This window comes from Pygoscelis adeliae, unplaced genomic scaffold (assembly GCF_000699105.1).
Source record: "Pygoscelis adeliae isolate BGI_AS28 unplaced genomic scaffold, ASM69910v1 Scaffold171, whole genome shotgun sequence".
NCBI classification, from domain to species: domain Eukaryota; kingdom Metazoa; phylum Chordata; class Aves; order Sphenisciformes; family Spheniscidae; genus Pygoscelis; species Pygoscelis adeliae.
The window spans coordinates 4,489,501-4,505,147 of record NW_008824186.1 but is presented as its reverse complement, the minus strand read 5'-3'; the positions used below and the strand labels follow the sequence as shown (position 1 = coordinate 4,505,147).

The following is a 15,647-nucleotide window of genomic DNA, read 5'->3' as shown; positions in this document are numbered from 1 at the left end:
TTCAAAGAGAATTATCATGGGAGACCATATTTCAAACAAGCTTTGCCCAGTCCAAGTTTTTAACTAACTTCAACAGCAAGGCAGACTAATGTAGATCCTGCAGCATTCAGCAGCAGTTATGTTTTGCAGTGTTTTCCTCTTCGTTCAGCTACTTTTCTTCATCTACAGGAATTACAAATATAGCATCTGCCTTCAGTGAGCTATTTCTGCCTCTCTGCCCACTGTAGTCAGTGCAAGTGCTATGCACGGCTCTTCGGCTTACAACCTGCCTTTTTAGAAATACTTCTGTCAGGATAGTTAGAGGCGTAGCGCAGGGCTAAATACGTCTATCAGAACCTCAGCAACTCCTGCAGCACTTGCTTTTCGCTTACTTCAAGAGTATTTTTTATGCCAATATTAATTTCATAAAATAAGGCTAACAGCAGAGGTAGAGCCACACAAACATAAATTCTAATTGCTTTCAACTAGAGGCAGGGCCTCTTTCTGCCTCATTCCCTAGCTCTTTCCCAAGGCTCCTTCGGGCACGGATGCCACTGCAGCTTGCACACCACGCTTTGCAGGCCTGGGGCTGCTAGACAAGCTCTGGAGGGTAAGGCTGGGCTACCTGCATCAGTGTACAAGGCAACTCTCAGAGGATGCTCAGGACCACTTTCAGTGCCGACTTGGATTGCCTCAGTCAACCCAAAACACTGTTAGCTGTCCCTGAACTGGCTGAGCTACCCAGTCCCATGACCGACCTGATTTCAGATCCACTATCATCTTGCTAGACCCTTTTCTAGTGATATTCTTCATGTGCTTCACCAAGACATTTGATCCAAGCACAGAGTCTTTTATTCCATGAAAATCATTGCTCTCCACACTCTATAGAATATTTTCTATATGACAAGCTCCAGTTGTATGGCAAGTGAAATGTTTTAAAGATGACAACCAACATCCTTCCAGAGGGAGGAAAGGGAACAAAAAACCCAAACACAAACAAACATGGTATAAGCAAATGCAGGTCTCAAAAGACAGCAAATTAAAAAAAAAAAAAGAAAATAACCCAAAAAAGCATGTTGTCATCAGTTAAATAAGTGCTGTCTTTAAGCCTGAAGTTCAACAATGTGAAGTGGAACATCACCATTCATTTTCAGTTGCCTTTTTTATTTCTTTTTGTCAGTATTTGGATTGCTATTGCAAACACCTTCACAACATACAAAAAACCAAATTTGTTTTTAATCCAGAATAAGGTAATGATTTTTTTTCTTTTCAATCTGATGGGAGTTCAAAAGTAAAAGAGAAACAGTAAAACTATGACAACAGCACCTTGACATTGTTTTAATTCCAACGCTATCAGAAGTTAAAAGCAGTAAACAGATATAATACTAACAGGAATAAAGATACTTACTGTCTAAAATGTAAACGGAATGTTTTGGTTCAATTTATTTTTCTGAAAGAGGACAGTTTATCATCAATTCACAATTGAAGCAGCATGCAATTTTATTCTTTTTTTTTAACTTTTTGTATTTTCAATTCTTGGCAACGGCGACAAACCACAATGTTATCGAGGAATGTAATGCAGACTTTTTTGTTTGCTTTTTTTTTTGTTTGTTTTTTTGTGGGGTTTTTTTTGTTTTTTTTTGTGGGTTTTTTTGTTGTTTTTTTTTTTTAAACTTGTGCGCAAATGACTTTTGTTCCCCTTCAGGTCATGGATATGTTCAATAAATAGATTGTGGAACCACTGTACTGTATAAACTTCAGTTATACATGCAGTCCATAAAATTTTTTACTGAATAATTTACCCTGTTATGTATATATACAAATAGATAATTTTGTCTCAATATAATCTATACAACACGAATCCACTATCTTCCCCTTTTAATGGTTAATGTACATACACAGGAAGTGTCTATCCTTATAAAGCGCCAGCCAACTCTCTTTTTATTATCCATGGTGAGAGCTCTCACGTAAGACTGGGTAGTTCGGCACTGGGAGTTCCAGTGCCTCTTGTCTATGCCCCTGCATCCCTCCTTTGTGTACCCCTTGGGGTTGCATTTGGTCTCATAGAAGTATTGCTTCAGTTGGCCTTTGGGTACTGGGACTTTTTCCAGGACTGTGACAGTCGCCCCAGACATGTCCACTGCAGTCTTTTTCTCTGCTGCCGTCACCCACTCGCTCGTGCTGTCACATACGCTCAGTTCCCCGCGGCGAGCTGGGTCAGAGTGGCGCCGGACCCTCATGGACATGTTTGCAGCATCCAGGTAGTTTTTGTACTCCTCGAGCAGAAAGAGCAGTGGGGGTTCCAAAGGCACTTGACTGCTTAGCATGACTCGGGATGTGTACAAGTCTGCATCCTTGTTTTCCTCGCTGGGCTGGATGTCCTGGTCCTCGTCTAGAAGCTCCTCTATGACATGTTCAAAAGTGTCCGCCAGCGATGTCAGTCCTCTTGAACCAGCATTGGGCCCATTTAGGCTCTCAAGAGTCCCATGGGTCCGAAGACCTGGGTAAGCCAAGCTGCCTTGTCCTCTTACACTAGCTTCTTTCATCGGGGCAGCTTTCATGCAACTGAAGTATGAGATAACCATAGTAAGGAAAAGGATGGTCATCACTCTTCTCACTTGGTGGAACTGTTAAGGACAAGAACAAGAAAAAAAAAAAAAAGATTTAACTTACGAGGGACGGAGTAATAAAAATTCACCTGAGTTGTCATGAGACATTATGCATTTTCTGCAGAGATCTGCTGCATGCAGCCGCAGCTCATTACTGGTGATAAAGCATACTCTCGTACAAGGGTGTTCTTTTGTTTAGAGTTTCAGATACAGCATATGCCAAAGCTTAGGCAACACTGATACCAGCAAGTCAGAGTTCTTACGTGCCAGTCTTTCTGTAGAAATTATTAGATTAGATACTGCGCGGACTCATTTATTGACTGATTACACCTATTTCAAGTAACAGCAAAAGCAGAACTGCTATTTAGCAATCCAACATTTCAGCAGTAAAAGGCTGCTTCACAAGTGTGAAAGGCAAGACTTCCATTGGAAGTGCAAATGCAAATCCTTGATTTTTAAGATCTCTCTATGCCAAAAATATTTCATCATTCTATCCACAAGAAATTGAACAGCACCAGGATAAATTGCATTCGTATTTTGAAAACAACCTTCAAAACACAGGAAGAGGCCATACAAATTCTGAGGCCTCCGCAGGTCAATTCCTCGTATAAAAGTAGAAGGTATGTATGCATAAATATAGAACGAGAAAATGGTACAGGACAGTATGCTTGCTACCATACTAAATTTGAGCTGGAAATATTGCTTGAGTCATGTGAATGCCATGGAAAGGACTTGCTGGATTACAGAGCTGATAGAGAGCTATACTGAAATGACAGTACCAGAACCACTGTACCGTACTCTCCCAGAGCCCCATACCACCTGTTCTGAAGTGGACAAAGCACCTATTTAAACCCAGTTAAAGCTCAGCATGAAAACCAGAAGCACAACCAGCCCTACTGCCATATCGAAACACAGCAGTTTGCCTGTTTCCCTCACATTCTGCCCCAAATTCTGGCACGTGTTATGGGCCATGCTTTGAGGCTTTTGTGTACGCTTGGCTTTGTCCTCATTGAGCATGGAGGGGTAGCACTGGGAAAAAGTGCCGGTAAGAAAACTCCTTACCAGCCTTGGAATCAGTACGATTCACTCCTATCAGCACTCCCAACAGCCTGGGCTTGCATGACTGCTCCTTCCCAAGCGCTTTGCTAAGTCTCCATAGATTGTACATTCCTCAGGGTAGAAATTGTTTCTTCCTCAAGTGCAGAGTACACACTTTAGGTACTATTACAACAAGAACCCCCCCAAATCCTGCAGTGACAGAGAGCTATGCTTTCTGTCTGATCCCAAATGCTACTACAACATCCATCACATCCAGCTGTTATTTTTCCTCCTTCCGATCCCCGCTCTCACCAGTTCTGCTTGCTAGAAAGCAATGGCATTGTTCACATTTTTGAAGAAGCAGCTAATGCTTGTTTCAGAGCTTTTGAAGTTCATTCGGAAGTACCTCATACTTGGCAGCGCTCACTGGAGTAAATGCTATTTCTGTTTGCCAACAGGGTGCTATGTAAAAAGCCTTACTTCATCTCCTGCAAATATGCTGTGGGAAACTAGTACTCTTAAGACTTGAACATGGAAAGACAATCTATCATAAAACATACAAAGAAAATGAAATATGTACTAGAAAGGCAGTGCCCAAAATGTAGGTCTCAAAGTTTACATAATGAAGTGTGTGTGGGGCGGGAAGTGTTTGGGTTTATGTCCATGCTCCCCTCACCTCCAGACTCCCACTTAACAAGATTTTGGCGAAGAACCCTCTCTACCCCAGCACAACTCTTCCTTCATCCCTCCATCTCTCTTCCTGTTTAAAAGTGTTATTGTGGCATAGATTTATTAAGATTAAACAAACCTGACATCTGTGACTCACAGGAACATAGTGTTTGCTCTAACCATGCAGAACATTAATATTTTGAAGATTTTTTCATCCTAGGATTTTTAAAACATTCTACAGGGAGTAATAACAGATTTCTTCCTCAAAGGGGAGGAAGAGAGACACTACAGAGATGATTTACCACACAAGGAAGAAGGTTATCAGTCTTCCTTTATCAAACAAGGAGAGACAAGACAAGAGGGAAAAGGGGTGGTTCAGCTAGCATACAAATGCAGAGCCAGTGGAACAGGCAACAAAAACAATATTCATACACTCCCCTCTTCTGAGATTTGTTTTATATAAAACTTAAGAGGAAAAAAAAAACCCAAACACCCACACCACACTGTGACCACCAGAGCAGTGAACAGAACACAGATCTTCTGGCTCCTAATCAAGTTCCTATTATTTTTATTAGAGTAGTGCCCAGAGGTCCAGCCAATATCTTGACTCCGGAGGACAGAGTCTGTCTGAGCACGTACCATCCCAAAGGGCCTTCCAGTGTAAAAGAGAGAGGACCCAACAGGAGAGGCACCAAGACAAGCACAAAACAGAGGAGAAGCTTGCACCCATCAGCCAAGTGCACCCATTGGAGGCTGAGCATTTACTTTTCAAGTTAGGTAGGTGAACAAAGGATAGGAGGATTCCTGGACCAGGCCACATCTTTCACTATTGTCATTGGGCTGTTTACTTCTTACGGTAGCAATGAACTTGGAGGGTTGTGAAATCAATAGAACAGTGGCTGCGCAACTTCGTTTGCATGGACATTTTTCTTACAAGGAAGGAGACAGAGGATAGAGAGGTGAAGAGAAACCTCACCAATTGACTTCAGTAAGTCCTCAGCATCCTCCGCCAATGGCTGGCTGGTCACCAGATCTAACAGTACTTTCTATCTCACGTTAAATTAATCCTTCCTTAATCAATTTTGCCTTCCATTTAGGAAGGAAACTGCTGTCAAGCTTGATCAATTTACATCCCATCCAATGACATACAACAACCGCTATTATCTGGAGTAGCAAGAAACAATGTACAACTAGGCTCTGAAAATCAACAACTTTAAGACAGCCATTATCCACATAACATTACTGATAATACACAAGAAAATGTGTTCCCCTAAAAGCCACCCCTCTTCCTCCCATTTATAACAGAAGGAGAGTATGTCAAAGTAAGCTTTAGCAGCACAGACACATGGAATATTGCTAGCAAGCAAACACAGATCAAACATCTACTCCTTTGTAAATAAGTCCCAGACTAAGCCGAACTGTGCAAGCAGGTTGTGAAAAGATTCTTCTCTCTATCTTGACAGTGACTTGAGCAATATACACAGTCCTTGGCTTTGGCAGCAAAATGATATCAAGTGATTTAATATGAGGAATTAATATTTTAACACCTAGGAAATCTCTTCATTGTAGAGGCCATAGCAATTTCTAGTAGCAGCTGCTCAAAATCTACTAGTTTAACATGCTGTAGCGGAGTAAGATTTAAATCTCACTCCATAGGTAGAAACACACAACCTTTCAGCTACTGTTGAAGTAATTCATGAATGCATAGTTTATCTCTTACTTAGTGTGGCAGGACCAATATCCCAACACAGCACCAAAAGGTCATTGGAAACACTTTGGATGGCAGCTTCCAGTCCTTTTCCTCTGCTCCCCAACTATCAAACATTCATTATTTTGCAAAGATTAAAAGATACTGCCTGTCCTGTTACAATAAGTGCCTTGTAAACCCCAAACACCAACAGATTACATACACCCTTCCCATTACGAAGAAGTCACCACGCCACCCCACACGGAAGCAGAACCGGGGTGGGAACATTGGAGAAAGCTGTATTTTCCTGGTTTCGCAGCACACTACTACTGAGCAAGGTACTGCCCCTTTCCATGCTGGGCTCATCCACCACTACGAGGCCTTGCATGGAGATGTCCCAGTACTTCTGTGTACACCCACACCTGATGCTAACCTGGTAGACTGAGCAACTACTTCCCACAGAGGCTCATCAGTGCTGAGTATTTCTTAACTGGAGCAACCTGGCTGACACCACATGTTCTGAGGGCATCGATACAACTGAATGCCAGACAAAGAAGAGTAGCCATGGCCACTATTAGTCAGACATGCAGCTAGAAAAATACAAAATAAAAATCACTGATGATTCCGCCTCAGTCTGTAGTCCTAGCATGCATCTATCCCCTCCCTTCTCAGCTGTAGGAGGTTCAGGTCTCTACTCCCCACCTTCCAGGAACAACAGCTAAAGGCTGCAGCTTTTGCACTCCTCCTGTTCAGCTATGTCGCTAGGCATATAAGATCAAAGACTTCTCTAGAACAGGAAATCATTCAATTGCTGTCCCATAGACTGCTGTATACACCTATTAACTTGTATAAACTAGATACAAGCTATTTAAAGTAGATGTATGCTAGCCTCCTTGAGACCTGGCCTTAAGCTACTTCCCCAGGTCACACAAGACGTCTCTGTCAAAACAGCATTTGAGATTGGACATCATTCAGGAAACCATTCTCATGGCTGCAAGAACATCCCTCCTTCTCTCATGCAGCATAGCAAAGCTGAAGCAATGAAAAGAGGTCACCCATCATGGACCAGATCTCAGGAAGACGTGACCTAGTTTGTACTTCAATAAAGTCCATACAATTACAGCTAGAATAAGGGCACATAATTGTGGCAGTCATCTCCACTAATGGGAAGGAGGCTCGTTAAATGAAGGTCATGTCAATTATCTACAGCTAGTTTACATATGCAATTACCTAGCTGTATTATTTATTTCAGTATTTAATGAGGATTCACCAGTTAACTAAAAATAATGAAATAAAACAATTATTTTAAGCAGAAATCTAGCAGCTTAACAGGTTGTATTTCCAGCAGAGAGACCTGAGGAACAGCTGTGAACATGTACTTGCTTTTCTGCATCCTGATACGTGCTATGAAGGTTGAAATAACTTTCAGTAGTGAATAGATTCATAATGCTTTAATCTCCAGAAAGGAGTGTGCGGTGGAAGATAAAATTAGCAGCAAGAAGACATTCATTTTCTGCCTTGCCATTTTCTAAGACCTTTATACAAAAGTTCAATTTACTAAATACTACTGAATGGCACAGGCATGAGTTCCTGCTCTACGCATCATTACTGGAGTGTGTGAACAGATACCAAAATGGGATGCATGTCAGCACATGATTTGCAAAGACTAAATGTACTGAGAACAAATAGTATTAACCTTTAACACATGCATAACTGGATGTCTGACGCACTCTGGTTATCCTTGCGGCTATTTATGCAGCAAACTATATAATTACTTTTTATTACTGAAAATAAGGCGCCCTCCCCCCCAATACATACACATGCACACCCACACCCAATTTGTATTCTTGTAAGTTGGTTCTTCATGTCAGGAAGAAGAAACCCATTTTATTTTTATTCTCATGGTGGTTTTCCCTGAGGTAATAAAATCTGCTTAGCCATAATGCCAGAGATGGCAGAGACGAAGAACCATTTTGAAGACTAAGACAAATAGCAAGCAAATTTACAAGTAGTTGTAAGCTACAACTTTTAACAGAAGAAATTTGCTTACATCTTATGTTGATAAATATTGCCTATGGTACAGCTTCTGAGAGCAAAGAAACTCCAGCAATGCCTACATTGGCTCTGGAGAAGTATGCATCTGTGTAAAGCACTACAAGGAGTTTTTGTGGGGTTCCAAGATTTTATCAGACTCTCTCCCCAATGCATACAAAAATCACAACTTCTCCTGTCAACAAGAGGTGGGAAAGAACTCAAGGAAAATAATGGCAAAATAATAATGCCATGACATTACACCCCCGATCTTTCACAGAGTTATGTATCAGAGTTTCCTACAAACTTTCATCATACCTTTCTGGACACTCACACAGCCATGCAAAGGGCACACTTGCTTCAAAGCTCTGAGAAAGAGAATTCAGCTGCTCTAATGGGCACAGACCAGACAGTCTCCTCATTACAAGCATGCTTTACTTAAATTGGCCAAGTGCAGGACTACGAGGAGTTCCCAGTAGGATTTCTGTCGGATGGATCTCAGACCCATTCTGCCCATACCAGGAAAGAGGCAGGAGGAGTTTTGGCAGTATGCGCAAGTGAAGGAATAGCATGGCAGACTCACAGATGGTATCAGACCTTTCAGAGAGACAACACCCATGGAAGAGAACAGATGTGCGTTATTTTTATACTTTTACAATGGGAACTGATTGTTGAGCCAGTGACACACATACTGCCTTTCCAGCTGTTCGTACAGCATCCCATACACAGGGCACTCAAACTGCACGCGGGTTTGCGATCCCTACTGTAAACAAAGAAACTCAGCTCCTAAAGGATACTTGTGTGCATGCCACTAAACATACCAAACACAATATGCTTTACCACGACATTTTTTGCCAAAATTTCATGTTGAAATACCAAGGTATGCCGTGAAAGTCCCCATCAAATAAAAACGCTACCAGCAGGTTTGGTTTTGCTCATCAGGAGTATCATGGGTAGGGTAACATGCCGTACTCCTATTGCCATGCCAGAAATACCGTACAGTGAGGACATGACTTCCAAGCCTAAAACCTAAGCATTAGCAAATTCCAGTTTCAAAATTGACTTCATGCTTAGAAAACTGCATTAATCTGTTTTAGAGTATTTGTCAAGATACATTGATGCCTTTACTGTGTTCATTCAGAAGTAACATTATGCAACCTCTGTGAAGGGAAAGTTCACCTATAGAACAGGCTACCTAACCCCCCCCCCCAAAACAAGAAAAGCAACCACAAAACCATTCCATGAAATAATTACTCCATGCCAAGATACTATCTGGTTCCTCCATGGGAGCAGATAATTACAGTTCTCCGAAATAATTTGCTTTGATAGCCACTAGAGCTTTATATAATGCTAATTCAACCCGTGCGCAGAATGCTAGGGCAGAACCTCAGACCTTTGAGCAGCATCTGTGGTTTGTCTTCCATTTCACTAGGGCTCTTTGGTATGAAATACTGTGCTGAATCGTCACAGGACTAAGCTATTCTGCCAAGTACACACATGAAGCTCTCACTGAAGTCAACGATAATTGGCACCCGAGAGCAGGAACAGAACGGAACACGTTGCGTGCAAACTAGCATGAGTTGGATCACTTGTACTGTGACATGTGTCCGGCAGCCCTGGAACAACCCAGAAGCTGCTGTACCAGTTGAGCTTGGATCTTACAAGTGCCTATAAACTATTGAACAGCATGTAAAACATCCCACGCACCCATCGGTTCTGCTGCAAGTGGCAGGCTTCCTAGGACCTATAGGACGTTATGCACTCAACAGGAACATAAGTGAAGCTTAGCCAAGGAAAATCAATGGTTAACAAGCATAAGCATCAGATGGAGCAGTTACCCATGGTTTGGGCAGGCAGTGCTTCTTTAGGGTAAGGGAGGAGAGCAAGGGCTATACCCATTTGTTGCAAGACTCTTACCTTTGCTGAGACCCTGACTGTGTGTGGCATTGCTGTAAGAGAATACCTTGCTTTTAGCCATAGTCAGTCCTTGAAACGAAGCAGATGAGTAGTTGTGATGTGCGTGAACCAGAAACTGGAAATGCCTGTTGTCAGAGTCCTGACAGGTATTAACAATATGCCTGCATTTGCCAGTGGTGTTATCAGTCATCTTTTGGCTGCCCGCCCTCCTGTGCGCATTTCTCTCAACACATGCTCAGTCCAGTTGTTAGCACGGCATCTCCATGGAAATACTTTCCACAGACAGGGCAAGGGATAAATGCTTACACTGAGGTACCAGAGCAGCTTCTGGGAGTATTCAAGTCCAAAGTTACATGGGAACAACCAGACCAAGAGCAGAAGTTTGTAAGTTTGCAAAGCCACTTAGATTAATGGAATAATGAGGAATTTGTATTTAACAAGGATGTACTCATTAGGAATCTAACCCACCTCACTGGGCAGCCAGCCCTGCATGTGCCCTGCTTTATCTTTGGAGATAACACTGTTGGAAAATTATGTTAATATGTTAACATAATTGTATTGAAAACACCTTGGCAAGAAGTGCTCTTTCACCACTGATATTTTACTATGACAATGCAGCACACCACGTATTTCAAATCATTATAGTTTTCAGCTTTCTTCCCATCTTCTAAGCGGTTTTGTGTTGAAACAAGACTTTTGCAATTGCTATGCCTGGGTCTCTATCCCTAATCTATCTTAAAAATTTGGGGGCCAACTTCAACTGGATTCAATAGAGGGATACAAGTTTCACAGACAACACTATTTCCACAGTCACGCGTTGTAGCTGGCGTGTACTTGAGACCCACCCAAGTAAGCTCCCTCCCCTCCTCCATCCTTAGTCAGGCAAACACCAGTGTATGGGCTTACCCACTTACAGACTTACAACACCGCATATTGTTGCTGTCATTTCACAAGCTCCACAGAGGAAAAGGGTTTGGAATTACTAGAAGGGTGAGGAGGTGCATCTGGCAAGGATGCAAGTGTCTGAAAACAAGCTTCATTAGTTGTACTGCTCAAGGTACAAACGTTTAACGGAATGTAAAGAAAAACCCGCAGCCCTGCAGGAAAAATTAATTTATCAGGCTCCTGCCTTCTCCTAGTTGTATAATGGTGTAATTTCTTTCACAGAGGAGTACTACACTGATTCCTGTGAATTACATGGACATTGGGTCCTTCCCTTCCCCAATTAAAAGTGCAGTTTACCTGGTTCATGACTTTCATACTTGCCACCAGATAAAACTATAGATTGTGGCATCATGGGAAATTATTTCCACAAAAACTGTTGAAGTTCATTGAAGCAGTATGCTCCAGTAGACCCAATTCTGGTGGACACAGTCACTGCCTGGTGTAAATCCATAGTGCTCTATTCATAGATTTATACCAGCTGTGAAGGTGGCCCAGTACTTATGTGGTCATAAAAATCAGATGGGGCCAACACCTGAACTATAGATAATAGCTGTATCAGAACAAAATGTGACAGGTTTCAGCAAAACAGCTTCCTCACACTCAGGACTCCTGAAGGATACACACATATTTGGTAATAATTGCACTTTAAGGAGGAAGAAAAAAATTCTTTCTAGGTGTGCAGACTAGCTTCTCCCTTCCCCCACCGATATAAGCACATAAATAGCCCAGACATGTCTATAAACAGAAGTATGCAAAATCCAGCCCAACACCACCTAACTTTCCTCCGCTCCGCACTTGGGTGTCTTGTTTCATGCACACCCCCCCCCCGCTGAAGAAAGTGGCTTTGCTGCCAGTGTACTGTTCTCACTGTAAGAGCCCTTAAGCTCCAAAGGGTAGGTTTGTATATGGGATTTCAGTCATTAAATAAACACTTCTCTAGAAAAACTTCAATACCTGCCCCTCCACATAAGCAGATCCTACTGCCCTGCAGGGAAGGAGAGCCTCTCTTCAGATAGCTGGGAGTGGGGGAAGGAAAGAGAAAGTTAAAGCGAGAAACACTAAATTACCCAATTAGTCTGTTGAAAACAGCTAAGTGTTCTCCCTCTCCCAAATCTCTGCACAACATGCTAGATTATCTAGAAGTCACCATCCTATTCAAAACCAAAAGCAGAGCTGTCTTATCAGAGATAATTAGTAGTTCTAGAGAGGAAAAAAACACTTAGAAGTTGCAAGAGTAGAGAGACCTGGTACTTATGCTGCTGTGACTCTCCACTTGTACAACATTTCTTGGAGAACACACTATCAAAGCTTCCAAAGTGCTTTGCAAACATCGAATCTCAACATACTTCGGTGAGGAGGAACCGCATCAGAAATCCCATTTTCCTTCTGGGTAGGCTGAAGCCCATGAAGACGTTTAAACAACTTATCCCAGACTGCACAGCAAGTCGCTGCTGTAAGAGGGGACCCCAATCCCTCGCTTCAGCCGCTACACAAAGCTGCCTTAACCATATGTATCATTCACATATTTTGCAAATCTCTCTATGGTAACTTAGACGTCTAACCCAGAAAGAGGCAGGGCAGCTGATTAAAACCTTAGGGGTATTATTTTGAATACATATGCTAGCTCACTTCCATCTGTGTCGTTAATTAGTTCCTGACTGTAGGTTAAATGTAGGGCATGTTGTCACGAGCCTAAGGTGGGGTGGCAGGACCTCCTGCTATTGCCATATGGATTTGTGTTTCTTCCTTCATTCTTCAGCTTTTAGCCTCATGCTTCTAATTTGTGGGCTCAACCATTATGTAACAAAGAACAACAAGAAAAGCAAAACTAGTGTTAAAATAGAAACATTCTTCACCATTAAAACCTCTATGAGGTTTGATTTGAAATGCAACACAACTTCCTGTCTCATCCAGAAGGATGTGATGTGCTTTTACCCACAGCAAATTTGCTATGAAATTCAGAAAAGACCTATTCCCATGGAGAACTACTACTGCACAAGTAGGTATTGACCAGCCCTATAAACACAAACCAGGCAGCTTGCTGGGGGACCAAAGGTCAGCCTTAATTTGTATAAAATAGAGAAGAGCAAGGCTATGCCTACTGGTAATATAGATGCTGAGCCCTTACAGGGGATGAAGCCAGTGTAGCAGCACCATCCCCATCACAACAATGAAAGGAAAAAAGATGACTGAGTTCTGGTCATCTTTTTTTTTTTCCCTAATGCGTGGCCACAGATGTATCTTTTTGTTAAAAATACAAATAGCTCAGGACTGTCCTCAACAAAACTACGAGTCATGTTTTGAAGTATGCCTGAACATGACTAATTACAAGATATGCAGAGTATCGGCAGTTCCCCTGCAGTCATTTTCTAGTGAGTACAACCTGAATACTAACAGGTCTGGTGGTGCTTTGTGACCGAAGACTTGCTCCAAAGCGTTTAATTTAGAGTAGACATGGAAGTTATTATTTATTGTGTTTTCTCACTCTCATTGCACACCTGTCCTTCCATTAGAGGCAGGGGAAATGATTTCTGGCATTTCCAAGCGTAAGAGTCTATAATTTTCATAACAGTTACAGGAATCAGAGCAAGGTAAAAAATATACAACAATATCTATGTTGAACAAAACTGATTAAGAACCAGGTGATACGACTTATGCTTGAGAATTATGGAATTCAAGATGTTGCATCTAGGTTTGTCAGACTCGGGAGGTAGACTTCTTTGGAGACTTAGACCTCTAAGTATTGTCTTAAATCTTATTTCTGCTGGTTTGTTTTTTTTTTTTGTTTTTTTTTTTTTTTTTAATGGAGGCATGTGGAATTGCCTCACTTATCCTTTTGCAACATCCTTGCTCATCATTAACGCTCCTGCTACTTTTGTGGTTACAATGGCAGAAAAGTTTTGCGCAGGGGGCAGCAGAAATTAATCATTAGTGCAAAACAGAGAGAAAAGGACTTAAAATGAGTCTTCCAAGGAAGGCAGCTTTGTTCTTTGTTTTAAATTGAGGTACTGATCATTAGCTTTTAACGGGAAAACTAATTTTCAGACATTCTTTCTTGCCATTACACAAAATTCGTATTTCTGCAAGAAGACTTAAAGAAACACCTGCTTATCCTCTCTCTTTGCACCATTTCATTGGCAGCAACCTGCAGACGCCATACCAGTAAGTACCCTGCTGTTGTAATGAGACATGAAACATCCTTCTTTGCCTCCTATAAAATACAAACAATCCTTCTTCACCAGTCTGCAGGACACTAGCTGCCAACAAAAAAAAAATCATGACATTGACATGAACTGTAATGTTTATATCTGGAAAAGCAAAAATGGAGAACTTCAGATGTGTTTATTTCTAGTTTTGGTTCAACCCATTATAAAGATAAAGGGCGGTCATGATGTTCAGCAGCAAATTCATATTTCACCACAGTTTCCTGGCACGGGTTCTGGTTAAGTTACCCTTGCCAGCTTGAACTTGTTAGTGGCTTTGCTTCCCCCTTGGACTCACACTGGCTTTCAGTACAAATTCTATCAAATAGCATTTCTCTCTTGGCATTTACGGCTCAGTCAAACTGGATTATCAACTCAAAAGGAATGTAAATAGCAAGTGAAGATCCAAGTCTTAATGCAGGCAGCCAGCAGGCACAATTATCTAGAAATACCGCAAAACAAGTCCGGTCGCTCATCCCAACAGTGTCCATACACTTCTGCAGTATGGCGACAGCTACGACTAAGGGGAGCTTGGTTTACTCACTAATCCAGCCCTTGAATAAAGTTTAGATTTCATTTCTTTTCATCTCAGTATATCAAGTACTGAACACTCACCGAGAGCGCCATGGCCAGCGTAAAGAAGGGTAAACTAAACCATATGGATACTAAACGTTGCACCAAGCTTAGAAAGTAAATGGCATAACGGACTAAGGAATCCAGAGATCATAACCTTTTATTCCTTGATCTAGACAAAACTGCGTTTCTCCAGGAGCTGTCATGTTTAAAGAAAGCAGTGTTTTGATCACGTTAGATAAGGCGCAACATGCGCTAGAATTGGCACAAGATTATGCTTAACTCTTTTATAAGATATGTACTACAGGATTCTGGGCGGAGGGGGGAGACTAGTCCTGTTCTTATTGTTACAGCCTTGACTACAGCAACATGCTCCAAGTCTTTTGCATGCTGACTTAATAAAAAGTGTGTAACAGCATTTTGCTCAAGACTTTGCTTAGTTTGATCTTTTTCGAGACTCCTCCTGCTATGCTACATGCATGCAAAGGACTACAAGCCTACCTGTAGCCCAGTGCATGTACTGGAGAGGCAGAGGTTGGATGTGGAACTCCAGCTGAGCCAAGGGTAGTTTTTCAAACACTAGTTTGGTACAATGGCTCTCTCCTCATACACCCTCACATGGTATAAATGGTCTGCAGTTGCCTCCTCACTTGAATGGCAAATGCCCCTGTGTCACGGCTCCTCAGTTTCCCACAGGAAAACTGTTCCCTCAGAAGCTATACGTTAAGCACTTATCCCAATATACTTTACACTGACAGATTTCAAGTATCTTAAGAAATTATCAAAACCATCACCTGGAAAGGTATGCAGTACATGCCATCAACTAGTGGCTTGCACTTTCAAGGCTCTGTGAAATGGAAGTTCTCAGCTCCCACTGACGTTTAGTTGTGTTGGGTTTCTTATTCCACTGGGCATTTGACAGCCATAAGCTAGCCGTTATTATAAAAGCCCCCAAAATGTACTGCGTCTGTAAGAGTCAAACAGAAATAATTTCAG

At 41.8% G+C, this 15,647-nt stretch overlaps 1 protein-coding gene across 3 annotated transcripts in view; it reads right to left on the bottom strand.

Moving 5' to 3' along the window:
• Positions 1-1,585: 1,585 nt before the first annotated feature.
• BDNF (brain-derived neurotrophic factor) overlaps positions 1,586-15,647 on the bottom strand; it is a 40,393-nt gene continuing 26,331 nt past the window's right edge. For 2 of the 3 annotated variants that reach the window (XM_009334518.1, XM_009334519.1), the window contains exon 2: positions 1,586-2,606. In XM_009334518.1, coding sequence (XP_009332793.1) covers positions 1,845-2,606 — 762 coding nt within the window. In that variant the 3' untranslated portion in view covers positions 1,586-1,844. Of the gene's footprint in view, positions 2,609-6,953; positions 6,964-15,647 lie in introns of those variants that run through there. The other variant, XM_009334520.1, reaches the window with a different exon arrangement.